The following is a 26,297-nucleotide window of genomic DNA, read 5'->3' as shown; positions in this document are numbered from 1 at the left end:
ATATTATGTTTAACCAGAAAAAAAATTTGTATTAGACGTTTTATATTATGTTTGACCGGATTTTTTTTTATTTTATATTATGTTTGACCAGAAAAAAAAATTATGCAACCCCTACTACTAATTCCTGCATCCGCCCTTGCTCCCAACCCACCCTCACCCCCACAAACACACACACACACCAACCCCCACAAACAAACACACACACCACCCCCCACAAAATACACACACACACACCCCCACAAACACCCACCCACCAACCCCCACAAACATGCACATACACATACACACACCAACCCCCACAAATACACACACACACCCACAAACACTCACCCACACCCCCACACACACCAACCCCCACAAACACACACCAATCCTACAAACACACACAAAGACACACACCAGCCCCCACAAACATACACATACACACACACCCCAACCCCTAAACACACCAACCCCCACAATCACCGACCTACCATCACCATCACCGACACCACCACTACCCCATCACCACCACCACCACCACTACCATTGCCATAATTGTCATCGCCACCGCCACCGTCTGTCATCACCACCACCACTTGAGATATTTTATCACTCTTGCATCAAAGATGATCGCTTCACTAGTTTGAAGGGAATTTCCAACCTTTCTCGTTTGATGGTTAGTACGGGGAAGAATCGGTCTTATCCTTTGGTTTATAAGCTTTTAAAGTTGGCTTTCATATTACCGTAGCGACCGCAAATGTAGAAAGATATTTTTCAAAGATGAAGCTCTTGAAGACCGACTTGCTAACAAAATTGGTGATGACTTTTTGAATGACGCATTGCTTTGTAATGTCGAGACCGAAGCACTTGCGAAAGTCGAGAATGAAAAAGTAATGGAGCGGTTTCAAAAGATGTAAGCACGAAAAGGACAAATTTAAATATTAATAGATCGTTGTTATATTATTTTTAACCAGAAATTTTTTTTTTGTATTAGACGTTTTATATTATGTTTGATCGGAATTTTTTTTTATATTTTATATTATGTTTGACCGGAAAAAAAATTATGCAACCCCTACTACTAATTCCTGCCTCCGCCCCTCCTCCCAACCCACCCTCACCCCCACAAACACACACACACCACCACCCCCCCCCCCCCCACAAAATACACACCCACCCACTAACCCCCACAAACATGCACATACACATACACACACCAACCCCCATAAATACACACACACCCACAAACACCCACCCACACCCCCACACACACCAACCCCCACAAACACACACAAAGACACACACCTTAGTATCCGATAATAAAAAAAACCAGTAATATATATCATGTACAAACATGTAGTTACATCTTTTTCTTTAGACTCTTAACAAAATATTAATAACAACTAGCTGGGGTACCCCGCTCCGCGAGGTTCGGTTAAGACCAGGGTTTAAGTTAATGACTGCCCAGTGAAGACCATTTATTAAATATTGTGTTTCTGCAACATGAACACTAAGTTTTCCTCAATATAAAGTATAAACTGAATTCATGGAATCATCTATATGATTTACTAACTATAAAATATGAGAATTAAAAGTATATAATTAGAATTTTCAAGCATAAGTGCTTTGTAGTGAAGGTCAACTTTGGAAATTTTGAGGGCATGGAAATCAACCCCGTGCATATCTTCGGGCGTTTGTGTAAAAAATGGACCAAAGAGACAGATTTGAGTTGTTTCCATCCTTATGAGGTTTTAAATGATCTAAAAGGTTCCAAATAAATATTGAAAAACTTGGTTCGCATACATTGTATTTCCTAATTTCTTCTTATTAGGACATTAAAATTGACATTGATATAATGGGATGAATTTTAGAAAGTATAATGTTGTAACAAACATCTCAACAAAAGCAACTTGCTATTTTTTTACATTTATCAGTCAATTATACTTTAATTTTTTGTTGTTTTGAATACATGAAGAATGGTAGGAACATATATACCACATATTCCCAGCCATGCTTCTCAACAAATGCTTTGGCTGCCTCCTCACTTTCAAAACTGAGTCCTGCTTCACCAACATTAGCATACGAGTCTGCAATCGATGTCCACCCCATTAATGGATTCTCCCACCTAAATTGATGCATCCAATGGTCAATATGGCAATATTCTCCCAAAACTCAAAAATAGAGTTTTGGACTTAATTAAAGTCATATATCATGAATTATAAGTGAATTATGCATATTCTTAAATACATACTTCTGTGTCGATAAAAAATTGATTTCCCACTTTTCGACTTTCCCAGAGCCTTGTTGAGATGCAGTGGGTTTTGTAACTTCATTGGTTTCTACTTGAACTGTCGACTGGTTTTGTAGTGTTCCATGCTTATTTTTTTTCTGTTGTTATCGATTGCTTCAACATAATTTAACGAATTCTTTTTAATAAAGTTTTTGAAATCAATGGATATAATAGTAAAACAATATCCATGTTTCTCATATGACTTTCAAAGAATATGAAAGACAGATGACCAAAGATGGATAATGAAATTTATATTTTACAAACCTAATGATTAAGAATTCTTAAATAAAAGATATGCAGAAACTAAAGATCATATGTTCTTAAAAATTACAGCACCCTCAGTTTAATACTTTTACTGTGTTTATGTTTTTTTGTATCTTTATTCGGTACCATCAAATTCAATATTTGTCTGTTTTTTTAACTGTTTCTGTTCTATTTTTTGCAGGTTTTAGATATAGTTTCCTTTAGGTACTCACTACATATTAGTTGAATCTTGTATGTTCTGTTTGAAGCTGATGCTTTTAAATATTTTTTGAGTTATATGATGCTTATGTCCATGCACATGGTCCCTGTATGTGGTACCAGGTTGCTTTAGAAAAGTAAAAAAAAGTATCTATTTTTAATCAATGTTATGTTAATTTAGCAATCATGATAGATGGTTGTACATAGTTACCTCATCTAGCATGAAGTTTTTGTTCACATATGAGGAGAATTGAATTTACCTTCACGCACTCCTGAAAGAAATTACACGGTTTATTATTGTGTTACTGGAAGAAAAGAAAAAGGTAAATCTCACCAAAAGTAAAACACCAATAACTAACTAACCTTGATTAACTTTGCAGATATACCAACTATCCAATAACTGAAATAGCAAAAGCAAAAAGATAGCAAAACATCATGCAATTAAAAACTATCTGTCAACTTAGATGAGAAAATTATATTTTTATACCAATCATGTGTTTTTCGTGACCAGTAATTATCTCCGGTGGTCAGCACTACCGCCATTGACAATTGCAATCCTTTTTTGTTTCTGTGACCAAACAACAACACACGTTAGTCCTTTGAACCAAATACCCCAAAACAGTAAAATTGAAAGTAATCTACATGTTACGATGCAATAAGTACAACTCAGTAAGCTTTTAAAAGTAATAAGAAGTCAAACTTTCCTCGTCTTTTTCCACCATCTTTCTTTTACGTTAAAATAAAAAGCTAATATGCCCTTTTAACTCTTTCATTGTTCCATGTTAAAAAAATACCCCTTAAAACTTTTATTGCACCAAATCTTTAAAACAACAAAGACTCCTTTTCCCATGCCAATCATGGACTCGAAGCTTCACACTGTCTTGAAAATATCTATCACAATTAAGTGTAACCAAAAAAGACCATAATACCCTTTATTATCATTTTCTGTCCAAAGAAGAGACATGGCAAACCAATTCTTCATTTCCTTATGACTGCACTAATTTCGATCATTCATACTACGAACTGCCAAGAAAAGACCTGTCACGTTTGACACATGTATAGTTACATGAACCAACGATGTTTCTATTGAAATTGAGAAGAAATCAGAAAGCAAAGAGAAAGCTACGTCATTTGATTGCAGGGATTTAAAACATCTAATCTCATCTAGATTTAGTATCCAATTCACAAAGGTTAAAAGTGGTAAATATATGAAACCTGAAAACCCCGTCTAATATGGGACAACCTCCATGGGATTACCTGAGGATTGCTCTTGAACAAAGAAAATAGACAACATGTATGTAGACGAAAAAAATGGACTTAGATCAATAAAGTCACCTGGGAAGTTGAGTCCCTTTTGGCAAGTGTTTTGCCTCCTTTGCAGGTTTTTCCATCGCCCTACTTCCCATTACTAGAATCATCACTGGTTTGCAAATCAATATGGAAAGTTCAAAGACCGACACAAAATCTGGAATATTAGAAAAATACAGAAAAGATTGATAAATTTCTACTTCCATAAGCTTTTTTGTTCCATTTGGATGCATTTCAAGACCATATACTTCGTTTTCTTCCCCATATTCATCTAACTACAGTTGAAAATACACAAAAAAAATAGAAACCTAAGCCAATAGTCAACATATCTTTTTAATTCGGTTAGAGCTTCTAAAATCATTACATACAAGAACAGTAAAATATGGGGAAAAAATGATAAAAACAGACATTTTAGCACCTGATTTGAGATCCACATAATCTTCTATCATCCTTAGTGCCCTTCCAATACCCTTTTACACCTTCTTGATGTCCTATTCAAACAACTCCTACAAACAAATTAAAAAAACTAACATTAAATGAAAGTGAGATAAGTTGATAAAAAATAAATGGAATTTACAAGGCAAATGACACATGTGGCTTCATCTCCTATTTGATCTAAAGAACAATAAATGGATTCTTGTTATGTTGTACGTATTTTGCTTAAATCTATAATTAAAATATCTAAAATGGATGGCTGAAATGTCTTTAGAGCTTGCTTAGAGTCTTCTGAATGCTAATTTTCTAACATGTAAAAGTTATGAATGTGTTTAAAAATTCTAAGAAAACAAATTTAGAATAACTTCATAAAACTTCCTAAAAGCAAAATTTATTCCATTTCAGATCTTATTCCATTTCCAAGGATTTTTCGGTCATTTAGTCCTCCCGAAGCTGTTTTGTTAAAACGACTTACAACCCCTTTGAATTTGACCAATAAAGCAATAGATACACTGGCATTAGCATGTACATCAAGAATTTCCACAATATCAAATTTGAATTTAGTATGGTTTTCTAGGTCTGAACACCATTATCTCAGAACCAGATTGAGGGTTTACTTGAATGACAATCGGAATCGTTTTCCTCAACTTCTTCAGTGTCAATTGGTATCACAGGATCGATGAACTCAGGGTAGACGCTGGCACCGTCCCCATCGCCTGCCAACCACTTCTCTTCTGTTCTGGTGACCACACAACAACATAGAAATGTCATCGAAAAAACAAAGAACCCTACATTAGATTCAAACTTCTGAATAGAAAAAAAAAAGACAACATGTCCTGAAAGTCGAAAAGCAAAAAAACAAAAAGCAAATCACCTTTCTATGTTTGTTTGAATTTAGATAAACATATGAAATTTAAGCCAACCATTCCCCTTCTGTTGTTCCAATGGGGACCAAATTGACCTGATTGTCCTTGCAAATACAGATAGCAAATATCATCACAATCGGGAAGATATTAGGTGAGAGAATCGGAATGGGTAGAAAGATAGAACAATCGGGATCTCGGGAAACTTACCGTGTAACACCCAAAGTTTTGAAGACCAAGAAAGGAAAGAAAACCCTAAGTTTAGGGGTCGACTCGGCGAGTCCAAGGAGGGACTCGGCGAGTCCGAGCGGGATCTGGGTCGGGGAGTAAGTGACCGACTCGGCGAGTCGGCCAAGGAGACTCGGCGAGTCTGGTCTGTACGAGGAAAACCCTAATTCCGGGAGTTGTATCCTATATAAAGGGTGTTATGTCCCTCCCTCAGCCTCCATATCATCCTAGAGAACCTGTAAACCTTAGATTTCGTGGGAGCTTCCATCATTTGAGAGAAATAGCTTTGGAGGAAGGAAATTTTGGAAAAGAACTTGAAGATCAAGAAGGTTGCTTCAAAGGAGAGGTGTAGATCCGAGATCTGCTTCAGTTTGTGTTCATCTTGGAGGTATTAAGCTGCCATTTTCCCTTCTTTGCATCTAGATCTATTTTTGTTATGAGATTTGGGAGTTTTATGGTTGTTTGAGACCCAATTCGAGTTAGGGGCTTAGATATGTTGTTTCCACTTCAGATCTAGTGTTGGGATGGTCCAATATGTCATAAAGCATCAGGAGATGAGTAGTTGGTGAAGCCCTTTTATCCCTAAAGCAAACCCTAGTATGTTTTGAGCCTAGATCTCTTTAGTTATACGTAAAGTTTGCAACTTTACGTGGGGATTGAGCTTTGGAAGTATGGATCTATGGTTTGGAGTCCCTGCATGACTCAAAAGTCCTCTGCATGTTTGGAGATCTGAATGGACTCGGCGAGTCCTTTGAGTGGACTCGGCGAGTAGCATGAAGATGAGGAGGAACTCGACGAGTGGGATGAACAGCTCGTTGAGTCAGATGAAGTTGGGCAGGAACTCGGCGAGTTGGATGAACAACTCGGCGAGTCTATTGAAGGTTGTCTTGGACTCGACGAGTCTGTTCTTGGACTCGGCGAGTCAGGTCGCGAAACCCCAAACCCTTCGATTTGAGACTCGAATCAGTGAGTCGAATGGAGACTCGGTGAGTTGGACAGGTCAGGACTCGGTAATCGGTAGACTCGGCGAGTCATGGACTGACTCGGCGAGTCGAGTCGCGAATAGAAGGACTCTGAACATATGAACTCGGCGAGTCAATAGGGTGACTCGGCGAGTAGGGTTGACCTGGGAGGTTGACTTTGACCAGGACTCTGACTTTGACCAGAGTTGACTTGGTTGTCTTTCGGGGGTCAGTTAGACTCAGTGTTGCATTGATATTGGTAGCTCGGGGAGTGAGTGGAGCAGGAGTTCAGAGAGTTGCCGGGCAGTAGCTAGTGGGTTCATCAGCCAGTTCAGTCAGTGCAGGTGAGTTTCCCTTTGTATGAATGGGTCTACGGCCACAATGTCGGCCCATGTAGTTATGAGTAGAAGACCCGGGGGTTAGCCCTAGGCACAGTATGCTAGTATGATATTCGGGACGAGGTCCAATGATAGAGGGCGGGTGCCCAAGGAATGGTTTATATGATAGTTTACACTTGTTGTCTGTGTGATACTTGTATGTGCCTGGTAGGGAGGTGAGTGTGGGCGAGGTCCCGTATCTCACCAATAGCAGAGTGTGGATGATGTTCCACATCTCAATAGCAGTAGAGCAGGGGCGAGGCCCAAGTTAGGGAAGGAGTGAGGGTGGGCTGGGCCCGTATCTCACTATCAGCAGGAGTATGGACGGGGTTCCATGACTCATCAAAATGAAAAGACAGTTTTGTAAAAGAGGGTTTTGGGAAAGAAAACAGTTTTAGAAAAGCAAAAATAATTCAGAAAGAAAAGAGAAAAAGAGTGTGGTGCATGCAATCAACCGAGCTCACGTAAGTACCCCAAAATACCCATATAAGTTTATGTTATGATTATCAATTGATAGAACAACATGCTAGATTAGGACTAAGGATCTAGGGATGATGCCTTATATGCCTATTATATGTGTTTTGAGCTGCACGATAGGTGCTGATTAGACAGTAGTAGGACGGCCTGTTTAGGTTATGCCTGAGTTTATGAGTCTGTGTGGGTCTATGAGTTTGTGTTGCATGCTAGTTCAGTTTCTTGCTATGTGGATATGATTGCTTGAGTATGTTATGGTTAGATTTTCCCTTGTCTGAATGCTGCTTGCTTTGTGCATTATGGGATTCTGAGTGATGGGAGTTAGCCATTAGGTGGATATGACACGTCACATGTGATCAGGGTTGAATAATCTCAGAGTGCTGGATTTGGTCCTATTGTGCAGCTCTTGTTTGAGTCCAACCGTTGTAGGGACGAGTCTTTTACTTGAAGGATTATCTGAGCCTCGTCGCATGTGATGGTATCCAGGTGATGGCTAATTGGCATCACAAGGAGACCTTCAGCAGCTGAGGACTGGTTTGAGTTGAGTCAGAGGTTTCCCTAGGGTAAGCCTAGGATGAGATAGTGATGGGAGCAGTATTAGTGGATAAGGGACCCTGGTGTAGTCAAAGCAATTCCTGAGGAAAGTACGGATAGATGTGGAAGGTAGTATGGGCCCGTACTACTAAAAGCAGAGGATCCGTACTCGATTCGGGAAAGGCCGAGACAAGACCGGGAACCTGGTAGGGTGTGTTTGGTCTCGCATCAGTGATGAGTATTCTGATAGTGGTTGTGGTATATTTTCAGCATGGTGACGTTGCGAGAGAGACCAGTGGGCGGATCAGGCGCCGGAGAGGGATCAGGCTCGGGTTCAGGGGCCGAGCAGCTCGAGGAGCAAATGAGGGAGTTGATATCCGCCGAGGTTACGCACAGTATTTTGAATCAGACTCCTGTGATCTTTGGCACAGTCAAGGAGGGTATATTGGAGATTTTGGATGAGAGGCTGGGAGCCTTCCGTACTGAGATGATGGCTTTGATAGGAGCGCGTACCTTGACATTTCGAGAGTTCAGGGCTTGCGGGGCACCAGATTATCATGGGGCTAGGGACCCCATCGCTAGCAGCAGATGGTTGGCTGATGTTGCCAACGCATTCCGTACGAGTCGGTGCCTTGAGGGGGACAAGGTCAGACTCGCTTCCTGTCTTCTGAAGGACAGAGCGAGGGATTGGTGGGTGGAGATTGGTCATGCTTTGGGGGATGATGCCGCGTTGCACGCGATGACTTGGAGCGATTTCTCGGCCAGGTTCAGGGCGGAGTTTTCGCCGATTATTGAGGTGCAGCAGTTGGCACGGGAGTTTCAGGATTTGACGCAGAAACTCTGAGATGTGGCGGAGATCACCGCCAAGTTCAGGGAGAGGGCCCTTCTTGTTCCGCAGTATGTCGCGGATGAGGAGATGAAGAAGGCCCGATATCACGAGATGCTGAGGGCTGACATCAGGGAGTTCATGAGCAGGTCCGGTTGTAAGATGTTGGAAGATATGATTTCTCGGGCCAGGGAGAGGGAAATTGATTTGGAGCAGATCCGGAAGAGGAAGCCGGATGAGGTTCAGGTAGCCGCGATTTCGGGCAAAAGGCCCAAAGGATCGGATTCGAGATCGAGGGATTATCAGGACCGCAGCCGGTGCGGGAAGTGTGGCAGGGCGCACGGGGGCACGTGCAGGAGTGGTAGCAGTGGTGAGTCTGGCTGTTTCAAGTGCGGTCGGACTGGTCATTTCAGCAGGGATTGTACTGTTACCACCCCACAGGGATCAGACCTGTTATGTTTTCACTGCAACCAGCGGGGCCACAAGAAGGCCCAGTGCCCCAGTTTGTTTTCAGCAGGACGGGTGATGGCACCTGCCCCTGCAACCTTGAGGATCACAGACGGCCGTCAAGGCCGTGCAGAGGCGTCTGCGGTAGGAGGCAGAGCTCTTCAGATGACTACCTTGGAGTAGGCCTGGCAATTGGGTTGGGTTCGGGTTGGCGGGTCACGGGTTGGTGGGTTGGCGGGTTGGAATTCAGAAACTCAACCCAACCCATATAATATATGGGTTGGCGGGTCACGGGTTGACGGGTTGGAAACATCAACCCAACCCAACCCACATAACCCGTATAAGTATATGGGTTGGCGGGTTCACGTGTTAGTGGGTCGAACCCAACCCGTATAACCCTTTTAATAAGCAACACATTTTAAGATGAAATTGAAAAATCCAAATAAAATGAAGTCTAAAAGTCATAAACATTAAACATAAAGTCATAAACATTAAACATAAAGTCATAAACATCCAAAATAAACATTAAACATAAAGTCATAAACATCCAAATAAAACTCTAAAAATCAAAACATTCATGAAAAGTGCAATTGTTCAAACATATCCAAAAACAAATGTGATATTCATTCATGCTACAATTCTCATTTCTTCCTCTAACACCAACTTCTTCAAGATAACCTTCAAATAGAAACAATATGAACAATCAAATTTATGATCTTTTGAAAGCTACATAAATATTTGTACTAAAAAGAACTCACCAAATGACACCTTAAAGTATGTTCGAATTTGTAACCTCCGTATTGTCTTCATTGATGTTCAAATTCATTACATTTTGAGTTAGGTTGTCAATAGCCACATTCAAACCAACTACATAAGGTAAAGAAAAAAATTAATACAAATTTTTAGATAATACGATAAAACCAAAAATTATGAAATATTACCTTTTTCTCCAAACAACCAATCCCGACTACAAACCAAAGCTTCAACCACATCGGGCTTCAAGGAACTTCGATATTCATTCAAAATTCTTCCACCAAGACTAAAAGCCGATTCAGATGCTACTGTTGAAACGGGAACACAAAGTATATCCATAGCTAATTTAGCTAATTCAGGATACCTATATTGTTGGGCTTTCCAAAACTCAAGCATGTTAATGGAAGAAGTTCTTTTAGCTCTTGGCTCAAGAAGGTATACATGCAATTGACTTGTGGTGTTGGAACCCGGATCATCATTATCATATTTGTCAAACTCCTATAATAAAAAATAATATATATAAAAAACGAATTAGCAATTTAGTATATTTAAAAACTAAACAAATATAAAAACAAATTTACTAGTAATTAGAAAATATGATTTACCTCAAGAATGTTGTTTTGACTAGACTCTCCCCCAACATTGCTTTGTCTAACGTTGTCGTTGCTCCCTTGATGTGATGTCGAGTCGGATGTTGTTGAATTTTTTGAAGCTTGCACATATTCATCATAAAGTTCATAAAGGGCACTCTCAATAGCCTTAAATTGTGATGAACCTTCTCCATAGAGTTTTTTATAACAAAAGTCAATAAACGACAACTTATATCTAGGATCAAACACCACGGCTATAGCTAACAGAACATTAAAATCAGCCCAATATTTGTTGAACTTATTCCACATTTGGGTAGCTATTTTTTTCATATACTCATCGGGACTATTCTTCTCTTCAACCAACTTCAAATGTATACCAAATATTTGAGGGAAATACAAATTTGAAGTAGGATAAAGTGATCCTGAAAACTGAAGAGTTGCATCATAAAACACTTTCAGAAAGCTACACATTTTCTCAACTCTTTCCCATTCATCAGAGGATGGGCAATCTTGAAAGTTAGAATCACTCAAACTAAGATGCGAAAAGGCTAGTCGATAATAAAGTGCACAAGAAAGCATCATATAAGTAGAATTCCACCTAGTAGGAACATCTTGCATCAAAGCCTTTCTAGTGTCCAAAAGATTTTATGAGCAACATTGAGAAAACCTTGTTTTTCTTGCTGAAGATCCTTTGACATACTTCACACATTCTCTAACTTTTTCCACAGCCACATCGATTTGTTTCAACCCATCTTGAACAATCAAATTGAGAATATGGGCACAACATCTCAGATGAAACAACTTACCATCATATACTAAAGAATTCATCAAACGAAATTGATTCTTAAGCAATCCAACACATACATCATTAGAGGAAGCATTATCCAAAGTGATAGAAAACAACTTCCTTTCAATTCCCCAAGTTTTGATCAAGCCACTAAGCTTTTCAGCAATAGCAACACCAGTATGTGGAGGAGGGAATTCAGAAAAATTTAAAATCCTTTTTTGTAAGACCCACTTGCTATCAACATAATGGGCAGTCAAACTCAAATAACCATCTGTAACAATTGATGTCCAAGCATCAGAAGTTAAGCATATTCTACTTGGGCATTTAAGCAACTCGCCACGAAGTCTAACACAATGACTTGCATGTAGCTTTTTAATGTCTGCCTTTGCTGTGTTCCTACAAATATGACTGGAATTTGGTTCCAAATATTTGCAAATATTTCTAATTCCTTCATACTCAACAAAGGAGAATGTCTGCCTTTGCTGTGTTCCTACAAATATGACTGCAATGTGCGAACTTCATATCCTTCGTTTCAATCATTCGTGATCGTGAATGTGTATAATGGAAAAGAGAGGCGTTTTTTTTATTAGGGCACGCAGTAGCTGTAGTTGGCTGCACATATGGACTCAAGGAGTGAAAATGGGTCTGTGGATCATGAGCTACAACACAAGCCCACGAATACCAAACTAATTTTAATTTTTTATGTATATGATAAATAGAAAATAAAAGTATAATATTAGATTGCTAAAAATTAAAATAAATAGATAATTAAATAAATTAGGCGGGTTGTCGGGTTGACCCGCGAACCCAAACACGTAACCTAACCCAACCCATTAAATAAACGGGTTGGCGGGTTGGCGGGTTTGCGGGTTGATGGGTCAGAAATCTCAACCCTAACCCGCTTATTTTCGTGTCGAGTTCGTGTCGGGTTACGGGTTGGGTCGAGAGTTGCCACCCCTACCTTGGAGGCGCGATCAGCACCGGACGTTGCAGGTATGCGATTTCTGTTTTCAGTTCTTTTATTTATGCATGATTATATTGTTATGGTTCTGCATCATTATCGGTATGAGTATTTTATTTTTGAGCGGTTGATTGTGATCGAGTTATATGTCATCTGCATACCTTGGATATCCGAATGGTAGTGAGGGGATGTGCCCTATTGGAGAAGGTTGCATAGGATGCAGTAACTGTAGCATGCTTGGGAGGGACTTGGTATGTCTCGCTAGATCGGAGTTGTATAGTGTTAGAAATTTATTGGTTAGATCCCTAGCTATGGTAAGCTTGGGTTCCTCAGCAGATCGATTATGGAATGGTAGCAAGGATTTATTTTGAGTATTGAGCAACAAGGGGTAAGCAGGATCGAAGTGGGGGAGAATCCTCCGAGTGTGCAAAGGTAGGAGCACACAGATCCAGAATGAGTGTGCGACCTCCGAGAAGGAAAAGAAGTAGTTCAACATTTGATAGATTGAGGATTTCAAGGTTGGGAGTTTGAGAAACTCCCTATCAGCTAGTGCGTGTGATGGTAATGGTTAGTACGTGGTTGGGAATTCAGGTTGTGGATCGCCCGTAGGACTCGAGGGAGTCGGAATGAGGATCTTGAGAGCTAATGGCACATGGGTGCCTTTGTATCAGCAGTCAGTGGGAGGAAGTGTTGTAAGACTACGGGGTAGCCGTAGCATTCACTAGCAGTCAGCAATGGATGGTGATGTAAGACTATGGGTAAGCTGTAGCATTCCTTAGTAGCTTCGTTAGCGGAGTTGGGGCGAGGCCCTTATCTCCTAGTGATCAGATAGGGATCAGGAATGGGTAGTGGGTGTGAATGATAGGGAGTTTGCCTGTATAGCCCTAGAGAGGTAAGACCTTGGGAGAGGCCGCTCTAGGATATAGTTGGGTGAGACCCGTGGGCGAGGCCCGTATGAGATTAGCAGTGTAGATGAGACCTGGGAGCAGGGTTGCTCAGTAGTATGGTTGGGTGAGACCCGTGGGCGAGGCCCGTGAGTTTTAGCAGCGCAGGTGGGACCTGGTAAGGACCTTAGTGTCAAGATAGGGGATCGGGGATCCCAAGGAAATTGTAGTGCCTGTAGGGCAGGATAGATTGAGCAGTTTTAGGTGGTCGAAGTTTCTTCGAAAGTCGTTGGGAGCGACTAGTGGTGGTGTTGGGTCAGCTACCGGTGGGAGCCGGTAATCCAGACATTGATAGGTTGGTAGGGACCAGGGTGGTCTCAGTTCATCCGGAAGGCAGACAAGGAATAGCAGAATTTTCAGTCAGTAGTATTGCGGGTAAGCAGTGTATGGTGGAATTCAGTTAGTTGAATTGAGGGGTGCTCGGCACCAAGTTTTGGCAGAGAGGAGTGTCAGTGGTTACTGACGGTGATGACCCGTACTGGAAATACCGAGGGTGATGGATTGGTGAAGATAGGATCTTCACAGTGAAAGAGGAGATAGTTGGTTATGGAGCATCGCCTTGGGAAGGCAAGGGAATCGCGTAACGAAAGAAGGGGTGAACCCCTATAGGTTCGGTGCAGTACTCGGTGAGTACCAGAAGGATTGTCGGTTGAGTAAGTTGTGTTCCAGGATGTTCAGGGTCAGGGCGACCCGAGGCTATTATCCGCAAGGATTGATGATAGTCAGAATGACCGAGCGGAAGGCCAGCGAAGGTAGGCATCTAGTGTTGGATTAATTGGTGGGATATTGGAGGCAGATCGCAGGCGGTGGGCCATCACAAACTTCGAGGGCGAAGTTTAGTTTAAGTGGGGGAGAGTTGTAACGCCCAAAGTTTTGAAGACCAAGAAAGGAAAGAAAACCCTAAGTTTAGGGGTCGACTCGGCGAGTCCAAGGAGGGACTCGGCGAGTCCGAGCGGGATTTGGGTCGGGGAGTAAGTGACCGACTCGGTGAGTCGGCCAAGGAGACTCGGCAAGTCTGGTCTGTACGAGGAAAACCCTAATTGCGGGAGTTGTATCCTATATAAAGGGTGTTATGTCCCTCCCTCAGCCTCCATATCATCCTAGAGAACCTGTAAACCTTAGATTTCGTGGGAGCTTCCATCATTTGAGAGAAATAGCTTTGGAGGAAGGAACTTTTGGAAAAGAACTTGAAGATCAAGAAGGTTGCTTCAAAGGAGAGGTGTAGATCTGAGATCTACTTCAGTTTGTGTTCATCTTGGAGGTATTAAGCTGCCATTTTCCCTTCTTTGCATCTAGATCTATTTTTGTTATGAGATTTGGGGGTTTTATGGTTGTTTGAGACCCAATTCGAGTTAGGGGCTTAGATATGTTGTTGCCACTTCAGATCTAGTGTTGGGATGGTCCAATATGTCATAAAGCATCAGGAGATGAGTAGTTGGTGAAGCCCTTTTATCCCTAAAGCAAACCCTAGTATGTTTTGAGCCTAGATCTCTTTAGTTATACGTAAAGTTTGCAACTTTACGTGGGGATTGAGCTTTGGAATTATGGATCTATGGTTTGGAGTCCCTGCATGACTCAAAAGTCCTCTGCATGTTTGGAGATCTGAATGGACTCGGCGAGTCCTTTGAGTAGACTCGGCGAGTAGCATGAAAATGAGGAGGAACTCGACGAGTGGGATGAACAGCTCGTTGAGTCAGATGAAGTTGGGCAGGAACTCGGCGAGTTGGATGAACAACTCGGCGAGTCTATTGAAGGTTGTCTTGGACTCGGCGAGTCTGTTCTTGGACTCGGCGAGTCAGGTCGCGAAACCCCAAACCCTTCGATTTGAGACTCGAATCAGTGAGTCGAATGGAGACTCGGTGAGTTGGACAGGTCAGGACTCGGTAATCGGTAGACTCGGCGAGTCATGGACTGACTCGGCGAGTCGAGTCGCGAATAGAAGGACTCTGAACATATGAACTCGGCGAGTCAATAGGGTGACTCGGCGAGTAGGGTTGACCTGGGAGGTTGACTTTGACCAGGACTCTGACTTTGACCAGAGTTGACTTGGTTGTCTTTCGGGGGTCGGTTAGACTCAGTGTTGCATTGATATTGGTAGCTCGGGGAGTGAGTGGAGCAGGAGTTCAGAGAGTTGTCGGGCAGTAGCTAGTGGGTTCATCAGCCAGTTCAGTCAGTGCAGGTGAGTTTCCCTTTGTATGAATGGGTCTACGGCCACAATGTCGGCCCATGTAGTTATGAGTAGAAGACCCGGGGGTTAGCCCTAGGCACAGTATGCTAGTATGATATTCGGGACGAGGTCCAATGATAGAGGGCGGGTGCCCAAGGAATGGTTTATATGATAGTTTACACTTGTTGTCTGTGTGATACTTGTATGTGCCTGGTAGGGAGGTGAGTGTGGGCGAGGTCTCGTATCTCACCAATAGCAGAGTGTGGATGGTGTTCCACATCTCAGTAGCAGTAGAGCAGGGGCGATGCCCAAGTTAGGGAAAGAGTGAGGGTGGGTTGGGCCCGTATCTCACTATCAGCAGGAGTATGGACGGGGTTCCATGACTCATCAGTAGCAGGAAAAGGGCGGGGCCCAGAGATAGGCGAGGCCTTAGGACAGGAACCGTTAGTATGTGCTATGCTTATGTGATGTGATGTGATATGTTTATGTGCTCTTATATGCTAATGGGCGAGGCCCTGTGACAGGCGAGGCCTAAGTGAAACAGATCTGTATCCGAGCGGGGCTCGAAGCCAGGCGGGGCCTGGAGCAGCGGGGCCGTTGTAGTGGGCGAGGCCCGAGGTAGGGGGCGAGGCCCAGGATAGCGGGCGTGGCCCAGTATGTGCAGTATGTGGTTATGCTTGGTATGTGGTAGGGTGGGGAACTCACTAAGCTTCGTGCTTACGGTTTTCAGTTTTGGTTTCAGGTACTTCCGGTAGCGGAAGGAAGAGCTCGGGGTGATCGCATGGCACACACCATTGTTTAGACAGCCTGGGAATGTTTACTCTGATAACGAACATGTACTTTGGAAACTAATACTCTGTTTATGTTTTGAAATGATGAATTTGCTTAAAGTAATGTTTTATTAAAAGAAATTTTTAGTCTTAAATTTTGGGACGTTACATACCGTGTTCCTCTTCGTTCTGCGCAATCGACTCGCTTTAGAATAGGAACTGCAAAGTAAAGTAGAAGACGGAGACAAATCGATACCCTAACAAAACAAATAAACACAGCGGGCCAAATCAAACAACGCCATCAACAAAGAAGAAGTAGAAGAGGGAAAAAGGAGACAAACCATAAATCGATATACCTGAACTGTGTTACTAAAGATTGGAAGCGTAACCACCGCCCGAGTTCGAGTCCGCTTCTGCAATCCTCAGTCTCTTCGTTCATCTCTCAATTCCCGGCAGTTTGTCCAGGAAACTTCGTACGCTTATCTCCACTGTGTCGGAACCGTGTGACCACCTTCTATCAAACTTCGCTTCAGTAGCTGGTGGATTGTGCTTTTAGGGTTGAACGGTTTTATTCTGTAGAAGATGAATGGTAAAAAAAATGGTCAAACTGAGATTAAACGGGATGAATGGGAGGGTGCGACGGGTTTTGTGGAGATGATATTTGAAGAAATTCTAGAGTTTTAGGAGGTTCCGATCAGATTATTCTCAAATTTGATCGGTACTGAATATCTACGATACTATACGAACATAAATAATGCAGTTCAGATAAGAGATAAAGATGGAAGTGAAACCAGGCACGATGAACAACACATGGACACAAAATAGAATATTTTCCACAAAATACCCCTATACCAAAATTCTATAATCAAGGGACCATTTTTGCCAAACTGTTCACCAGTTCACTATTCATGTTGGAGGCCAAGTTTAATATATATATATATATATATATATATATATATATATATATATATATATATATATATATATATATGGTACATGTAGTTACATCTTTTTCTTTAGATACTCTTAACAAAATATTAATAACAATATGATAACAAAATTTATGATCTTATTGAATGACATATGCTTAAATAACTAATTTAACAAGTAAAAAAGGAAAATGAAATCTTACTAATGACGACAAGACATGAAGATCCCTTTCCCATGTTTGAAAAATATATTCTTGAAGTTGAAATATTGATAGAACATATGAACAACTTTGGAAAATGTAGTAGACAGCCTAAAAGAAAGTTATGTGGTTAAGCAACCTTCATTTCCTTTAAATCGGTATAATCATAAAACAAATCATTTGACCAAAAAAGTCTAAGCATATATCTAACGTTGGAAGGGAGTGAAGTATATCAATGATCCAAACAAATATCCAAAACTGATAAAAGAGTAAGAATTGGCAAATATAAATGGTCTACAACAAAATATAATCTTCAATAAAATCATCCAATAAGTGTGTAACAGGATAAAATGATTAGAGTAATACATAAATTTTGTTTCACAATCAAGTTTTATGAACTTCAACTATATTTGTGTAAAGTTCTGTTAGTGGTTATTGTTGTTAGAGCTTTAAATAATAGAATCAGAGAAATTGAGAGTGAAGGAGTTCGACTATTGATCTGTGAGACCAGAGAGGATCGGTGATAACATGTTGTAGACCAATTGGATTATGGATGATCGTGTTGCAAAATCGAAATTAAATCTTCGTATTTTCCATCATGACTCCTCATTTTCCGGCTAATCCCCCCCCCCCCCCCCCCCTTTTTTTTTCTTTTTTTTCTTTTTCGTTTTCCTTCTTTACCGTTAGAGCTGACAATTCTCAACACGACCCGCGACACGATACGAAATAAATGAGTTTGGGTTGAGTTTTTCAACCCGCCAACCCGTTTATTAAACGGATCATATATGAGTTTCTCAAAAAATAAACGGATTGACCCGCCAACCCGTTTATATTCTTAATAAAAAAATATTTTATTTTTAAATGTATTTATGTATCAAGTATTAATATTTAATAAGTATTATATAATATATACCATTGATTCATAGATCATTTGATTGTTTTGACATTTTGACTCGTAGTGGATAGCCTACAATCGTAAGTCGTAACCTGTAATGCTAAGTCTGTAACATGTTTTTATTAATGTTATTAATTTTCATTTGGATATTTAAGACTTAAATGTCTAAAATTCGGATACGATTGCATAAACTATCAAGAATTTATTCATGTTTAATTGTCAATTTTATATATGAAATCTGACCCATGAACCTAAATCTGACCCACGAACCCGTCAACCTGTGAACTCGTATAAATAAATGGGTTGGCGGGTCATATATGGGTTTATGTTCCAAATCCACCAACCCGTGACCTATATATTTAAATGGGTCGTGTTTGGGTTGGCATATTTTGACCCGCCAACCCGAACACGACACGATTGTCAGACCTATTTGCTATTCCACTAATTCATTCAGTTCCTAATTTCTTAGCATTTAAGACCTAAAGTGATACTGATTTACCGATTCAAACCATAAGCTATACAAACAATGGGCCTAAACTGATGCCCCTTAGATTTTTGATGCCCTGGTCGCCTTATGTCTAGGCCGACCCTGAGTTCTGTTGTCCGATTCAGAAGACTACTTTTTTTTTACAAAGACTATCAAGAATTATCAAGGTGTCTTTACTCTAGGTTAGCGCATGTGACACGTTGGTAAATGATAATTAAATGCAATGTGTTTATTTGAGAATTTAAATTTATAAAGAGTTTATCATGAATCAACTCATTTGTATCTCACCAACTTTGACGTGTGTCTGAAGTGATGTCTTTAGAGACTCTTGAGAGTTTGGATATTTCACGACTTAGTCTGCCTTTTGGTTATGTGATAATTATGTTTTGACATACGAGCTACATCCTATAAGGTTTTGAAATATTAATTGTTTTGAAAATATTTTGGTGTCTGACCTGTAAAATAACATTACAGTAGAAGTAATTAAATATCTGACCAATAAACTAACATCGTCTTTGTGTACCATGTGTGAGCAAGTGCTTAAATTCCTATTCTTTTTTGCATAAAATATTTGAAGAAATTGAAAGCGTCCGTTATATGAACATCAATGAAGGTTATGAAAAACACAAAAAAGAAAAATACAAAAAATACAAAAAAAAAAAAAGACCCAACTTGATAACAACATAACATCCTAAACAAAACAAATCATCAGGAATACAAATCTGTCTTTGGCTTCATTCACCCAACCCTCTTTCCTTCTGCAACAATAATGTTTTCAAGTCAATTTGGATTTTTAAAAATTAGTAGGTCAATCATTCAAAATCAAAAGTCCATTTTCAATCCGAAATGGATTTATAAATTTTGGCAATAATGATGATAATCTACTATCAAATTAGTGGTGTGTTTGGACTGTGGTTTGTGGATTCCTGCGGGATTGGAATTTGAGATTCCATTCCATGGTGTGTTTGGTTGCCAATTGGATGGCATCTTTTTCCTTGTTTGATGGATTTCAACAATGAATTCAATTTCATTCTTTCTTTTTTTATTGAAAGACCAAAATACAATTATTACATATGCATTGAAACAAATAATATAAAATTCTAATTATAAGTGAAAGGGAAATCTTTGATAATGTCCCAATATTTCAGGTCGGTTTAATCCTAACATTTATTTTTTGAACAGAAAAGCCCCAATTATCTAACTTTATATGATACTTTGTCATTTTCTGTTGAAAATAAATTAAGGACTATTTCATTAATTTGGGCAAAATATTCAGAACTTTTTTGTTCAAGAAATAAAAGATGAGAATAAACCGTAAACAGACCCAATATATTGGGACTTTATTGGAGATTTCCCTAAGTGAAAATTCAAACTTCATTCGAGTTTTATTAGTGAATTTCCTTCCATTTCAAACAAACCAAACCAAACCAAACCAAACCAAATGTGTGACAGGTTACAATTCTTTCAGAATCCAATTCCCTTAGTAGGTGTTTGGTTAGCATAATGTTTTTGGAAGGAATGGAATCGGTCAAAAGAAGAATGGAATTCCACACACTACGGAATGGAATTTGAAGGAATATGATTAAAACAAATTCTGTCTATTTGGCAACCAAACACACCATGGAATGGAATACGTATAAAAGAATGGAACTGGATTCCTTCAACCCAACCTTAGGAATTTGAAGGAATCACATGAAAAGACTTCCATCCATTTGGCAACCAAACACGCCATGGAACAGAATCTCCAACATCATTCTCATTGAGAATCCATGAATTCCAAAAAATAAGCATTTTACAAACTAACCCCCCTAACTTTAATTTACTTGGCAACATTATGCTAGAATCTAATAATATTAAGAAAAAAAAAGATGAAAAGCGGAACCCTTTACATCATCCTTACCAGATCATAGTTTGTCAAAATCATCATCGTCTAACCCATCATCATTTTTGTCGTCTGAAAATACAAAAAATAAGGCATCAGCAAATAAAAAGAAGAATAAAAATGGTTAAGACAACATACCTTGCCCATCATCACTATCACCAAGATCACCCAAGAGAAAGACATCCAAGTCCTGGTCAGCTGTCTTTGAGGTTGCGGTTTTAGTCTTCTGTTTTTCTGCTTCTTCTGTTTTAGAAGAAACACTTTCAGTTGCAGCATCATCCTCCTTCACCTTTTCACCACACTTTTTCTTCTCCTCTTCTTCTATGTGTCGCTTTTCATAACTTTACTCATATCATATCAAAATTCAAAACTCAGATAACAACCATTTTATTACACAGTACAAGTTGTACTAAAGTAGAGTGGAAAGTAACTTACGGAGTTAAATGGGTATTTACTAGCAGAAAATATATCCTCCAGAATTTCCGTTCTTTCATCACCCGTGGACACAAATCATACCTCAACTTTGAAATTTCCTGCAATGCCAATAAATAATCAATAATTTAAATAAATAAACAAAGTCACAATTTGTTACTTTTTGAAAACTCCTTTTCACGAGGTCGGTGTTCTCTATTTTCAGTTATTCTACTGCACACCAGAAGAACACTAAGGTGCTGTTTGTTTTTCCGAAGAGAAAATGCTTGAAGTCTGCGGACCACCTCTGCAATCCTCTGTAGCAGAAGAGGTGCAACAAACGGCTGCAACATTTAATAAAAAGTGTGTTTGTTTTTTAATGTCTGCAGACTGCTGCAGTAAGTTAAAACTAAGGCGTGAAGAGGTTTGAAGCAGTTGGTTTAGTGTTGCGCCACGCAGCAGTTTTTAAGTCAGAAGTCTTCTGAAAAACAAACAGCTGCGAAGGGCCAAGTGCTGCGCGACGCAGCAATAAGTTGTCTGAAGTGGTTTTTTTTTAAAAACAAACAGCACCTAAATGATCTATTTCATGCGAGTTCTAAACAAAATGTCATACTTTAGCCATTTTTCTTACACCTAATTGCAAGATTCTAAAAGCAAACTTTTTAAACTTGTTTTGGCAATATTACTATTAAGACAATGACACGCAGATCACATAAAGTTGATTGCTATCTTGTTTCAAAATAATGGAGTGAATAGGTGGACATGGAAACGAACAATCTATGCCTTACGATAACAAAATATGATAAAATAAGCAACAGGGGTATCTGGTAGGGAATTTCAGTATGTAAAAGGTTTTAAAAAAAAAAAATGATGTTATTCTCTGCTATCAAAAGGATTTAGGAAGTTACCTTTACAGATGAGAGAACAAGTTTAGCATGTATTTCTTGCCACTTTGTAAGATCCTGCCGAACATTTGAGATCGTAGGAATATCAGATATTTGTGAGTCATCTGCACATCATAAACATAAACTACTCCAATTATAACCATCAAACAAATTAGAACTTTGAACAGGTTTTGAAATATACATAAGCATGAAAAATATCATAAATCCGTAACATGTCTATATAAGCACACTTCTGCTAATTTGTATAATTCAGTTCCAAATTTCTACAACATTTGCTACCTACCATTTGACAAGATCAACAACTTTGGTGCATTTTTATACTCGAGAGGTAGAGGCATATAGGAATGAAATCACTATAATTAGCTAAACCAACACATATTCCACTACTATTTTTAGGTGCACCATGTTCTTGTCAGTTCTGACATATTATCTAAGGCGTACCAGTTTGATCCCTGTAAATTCAATGAAACCAAATGTTGGAACATCCAACCTCTTCTAGACTGAACAACTGGATCACATATATGTCTGTAACACACTTCTTCATCTGAGGAATTCTGTAACTCCCAACAACATAGAAATACGTGCAGACATGGCAACATTATTAATGGCTTTATTAACTAGAGTTGATTTGCTGTGATTCCTATAGTTGCATAATATCTACACTGGGACAGTTTTGTGGATTACCCACGTCTTCTGGAAGGTATACCACATCATAAATTTCGTACTTCTCAGTACACCAGAGCTGAACTTCACCATTTGATACTGTTAAAAGAAATATATCACAACTGAAAGACATTACTAATTTTGACAACACCATTACAACTCGCCATACAGTGTATATACTATTAATCGTGATGCATCCCTACGAGGCACTAAAAAGGCTCAAAAACCCTAGAGGGGAAACAATGCACACCGTGATAGAATCGGAAGTCATGAAGGTTCTCAAATCATGTACTAAGCATTCTCCAAAACCTATAACTAACTTCATTCTTATATGTATTTCATACAATACGCATGCTTTTAACTAATAACTGATGCAGGCGTACCTTATTAACTGCTTTACTTACCTTCTAGCGGGAAGTCTCGAAACGTATTTATAGTGATTTCCTTCACAAACTCTCGCAGCTCTTCCGTAATTCCAAACTTCTCGAGATCCGCAGGGGAAGTGCCCCCAGGCTGCGCTGTCGCAGAAGAATCGACAACGAGTTGCGAGATCGCGGCAGAAGTGGAAGGAATCTGAGACTTGATCTGATCTGCACGTTTCAACGCTTCGACCTTAACGAAATCAACCTTCTTCGATGCCTCAGCAGCGATCTCCTTAGACCGTTTCGACGCCTCCAGGACGATGTCAGAGAGCTTCGATGATCCAATGGTGAATTCCTGTGATCGCTTCGCGGCTTCTTTTGTTAACTCTTGTGATCGTTTCGCGGCTTCTTTGGTTAACTCCTGTGATCTCTTGGCAGCGTCTTCAGCGAAGGTGCGAGCCTTTTGCCAGAAATCCATGGCGAATGCGTGAATCGTAAGAGGTTTGCTGGTTGTTTTGATGCGATTGAATATGGTGAAGATGAAGGAGGAACAGGGGAGTGAGAAAGGAAGAATCGAGTGTAGTGGTATGCACGTTATGAAGTATGGTGCCGTACGAATTAAGCTGTCACGTAGCAAAAAGTCAAAATTTTGACTGCGTTGAGAACCGTTGATTGATATAGAGTAAATTACACTCTTGGTCCATGTGGTTTGCTCAGAATAACAGTTTAGGTCCTAGTATCAGAATAATAAAACCATTGGTCCCTATAGAGATCTTTTCGTATCATTAGTAGTCCTCCCATCTAACAGCCTTAACAGTGGTCCTCCCATCTAACAACCTTAACAGAGGGCTGTTAAATATTTAACAAGGATGAAAATACCCTTCTTCCACCACCCACATACCACCATTATCCCTACCACCACGATTAAAAATACCCTTCTTCCATCACCACTCACCCACCACCACCATCACCTACATGTCACCACTATCCCTACCATCACTTATAGACACTATGTAACACTCGGAATCAAAAAGACCAAGAAAGGAAAGGAAAACCCTAAGTCAAAGGGGTCAACTCGTCGAGTCCATAGGTGAACTCGACGAGTTGGAGCGGGTTCCTTGTCGGGATTTAAGTGACCGACTTGGCGAGTCGGAGGGACTGACTCGGCGAGTCAAGTCTGGGTTGGAAAACCCTAATTTCCGAGCTTGGTGCCCTATTTAAGCATCATTTCAGGCCTTCACCCCAGCCTCCATCGCTCCCTTTACATTCCCTCGAAACCCTAAGCCTCCATTGTATTACTCTCAAGCTTTCCTTGCCATTTGGGTGCTTAGAAGCAAAAAAGAAGAAAGGAACCTTGGGTGATTCAAGAAGTGGCAGTGGGTTCTGAGTTGGTGTGCTATTTCAGATCATTGGAAGGTATGGAGCTCATACCTTGGCAGTTATTCATTTAGATTCCCTTTCCTAGTTAGATTTTATCATTTTGGGCCATTTCCAAGGCCAATTTGTGTATTGTGCCTTTGTGAGCAAAGAGAACTTCGGATCTAGGGTTGTCTTGGCCCAGAAACCCATAAAGTATCAGTCTTTGGTGTGTTGGTGAAGCATGCTTGCCTCAAACCCTAGCCCTAGAGTGTTTTAAGCCTATAGCTCCTTGGTTTCACGTAAAGTTTGCAACTTTACGTGAAGGATGTGCCTTAGAAGAGTGGATCTACAGTTTAGAGCCCTTGCATGGCTCGAAAAGCCACTGTATGGATTAAGACCTGAAGCTACTCGGCGAGTCACATGGGTGGACTCGGCGAGTTGTAAGAAGATAGGCAGGAACTCGATGAGTTGGAAGTACAACTCGGCGAGTCTGTTGAAGATTGTCGTGGACTCGGCGAGTCTGTTCTTGGACTCAACGAGTTGGATCTCAGAACCTCAACCTTTCCTAGTTAAGACTTAGATCGGTGAGTTGAGTGGTGACTCAGTGAGTTGGACAGGATGGGACTCGGAGATTGTTGAACTTGACGAGTCGACGGGGTGACTCGGCGAGTTGAGGCGTATTGTGAGAGTTTCTGAGTATAAGGACTCGACGAGTCAACGGGTTGACTCGACGAGTAGAGTCAATCAGGAAGGTTTACTTTGACCAGGACTTTGACCTTGTCAAGAGTGGACTTAGTTGGCTTCTAGGTTCAGTTTGGATTTAAGTGATATATATATATATATATATATATATATATATATATATATATATATATATATATATATATATATATATATATATTGATATTGGTAGCTCGGGGAGCTAGTGAAGCAGCGGTTCAGAGAATTGTCGGACGGCAGCCAGAGGGTTACCAGCAAAGTTCAGTAGTGCATGTGAGTTTCCCTTTGTGTGAATGGGTCTACGGCCACAATGTCGGCCCATGTAGTTATGAGTAGGAAGACACGGGGGTTAGCCCTGGGCACTGTTTGTTATTATGATATTCAGGACCAAGGTCCAATGTCGGGCGGGTCCCAAGCAGTGGTTTGCATGATAGAGTATACTTGTTGTCTGTGTGATGCATGTATCTGACTGGTAGGGAGGTGAGTGTGGGCGAGGTCCCGTATCTCACCAGTAGCAGAGTATGGACGGTGTTCCATATCTCATTAGTAGCAGAGCAGGGGCGAGGCCCGAGATAGGTATGGAGTGAGTGTGGGCGGGGGCTTGTATATCACTTACAGTAGGAGCTTGGACGGGGTTCCATGACTCACTAGTAACAGGATAGGGGCGAGGCCCAAGACAGGCGAGGCCTTAGGACAAGAATACAGTAGGGTATGTTTAGTTGTGTGTTATATGCTATTTTGTATTATGTGGTTAGCGGGCGGGGCCCAGAGATAGGCGGGGCCTAAAAGAAACAGATATGTATCTGAGCGGGGCTCGAAGCCAGGCAGGGCCTGGAGCGGCGGGGCCGTTTTAGCGGGCAAGGCCCGAGGTAGAGGGCGAGGCCCGAAATAGCGGGTGTGGCCCAATATGTGCTATGTGTTTGTGCAGGGTATGTGGTAGGTTGGGGAACTCACTAAGCTTCGTGTTTACGGTTTTCAGTTTTGGTTTCAGGTACTTCCGGTAGCGGAGGGAAGAGCTTGGAGTGATCGCATGGCACACACCATTAATTAGACAGCCTGGGATGTTTTACTCTGATAATGAGAATATGTTTTGAATTAATACTCTGAATGTATGTTATGAATTATGACATGGCTTTTATAAATATGGTTTTAGTAATGTTTAAAGAAAATTTTCAGTCGTGATTTTTGGGACGTTACAAGTTTGTATCAGAGCCTTGGTTTGAGGGATTCAAACATACTCTCGGGTGTGTCTGAACTCAAACTAAGGAATTGGTATAGAAATTTTCAAAATGAAAAGCCAATTTTGTAAAAGAGTTTTGAGAAATGA

The 26,297-nt window shown here is 40.5% G+C and overlaps 2 protein-coding genes and 1 long non-coding RNA gene across 3 annotated transcripts; all 3 read right to left on the bottom strand.

Annotated features, from left to right (window-relative positions):
- Positions 1-3,099: 3,099 nt before the first annotated feature.
- On the bottom strand, positions 3,100-4,537 carry LOC145049994 (uncharacterized). The gene is made up of 3 exons (XR_013683357.1): positions 4,448-4,537; positions 4,067-4,314; positions 3,100-3,769 (listed from the first exon to the last, which is right to left on the bottom strand). It is a non-coding gene; the product is annotated as an uncharacterized LOC145049994 (long non-coding RNA).
- A 5,275-nt stretch (positions 4,538-9,812) lies between these two features.
- On the bottom strand, positions 9,813-16,596 carry LOC145049523 (zinc finger BED domain-containing protein RICESLEEPER 2-like). Its single transcript, XM_078997912.1, has 7 exons — positions 16,514-16,596; positions 16,331-16,414; positions 11,229-11,711; positions 10,544-11,156; positions 10,127-10,436; positions 9,979-10,052; positions 9,813-9,863 (listed from the first exon to the last, which is right to left on the bottom strand). Exons 1-7 carry the CDS (start codon positions 16,594-16,596, stop codon positions 9,813-9,815), a joined length of 1,698 nt encoding a protein of 565 aa, XP_078854038.1.
- A 2,642-nt stretch (positions 16,597-19,238) lies between these two features.
- On the bottom strand, positions 19,239-23,468 carry LOC145052484 (uncharacterized). Its single transcript, XM_079000310.1, has 6 exons — positions 22,934-23,468; positions 21,870-21,970; positions 20,986-21,083; positions 20,689-20,891; positions 20,569-20,622; positions 19,239-19,426 (listed from the first exon to the last, which is right to left on the bottom strand). Exons 1-5 carry the CDS (start codon positions 23,367-23,369, stop codon positions 20,573-20,575), a joined length of 888 nt encoding a protein of 295 aa, XP_078856436.1. The 5' UTR covers positions 23,370-23,468; the 3' UTR covers positions 19,239-19,426; positions 20,569-20,572.
- Between the last annotated feature and the right edge of the window lie 2,829 nt (positions 23,469-26,297).

This window comes from Lactuca serriola, chromosome 5 (assembly GCF_051521515.1).
Source record: "Lactuca serriola cultivar US96UC23 chromosome 5, Lser_US96UC23_V15, whole genome shotgun sequence".
Classification (NCBI taxonomy): Eukaryota; Viridiplantae; Streptophyta; class Magnoliopsida; order Asterales; family Asteraceae; genus Lactuca; species Lactuca serriola.
This window is presented reverse-complemented; position numbering and strand designations above follow the sequence as displayed.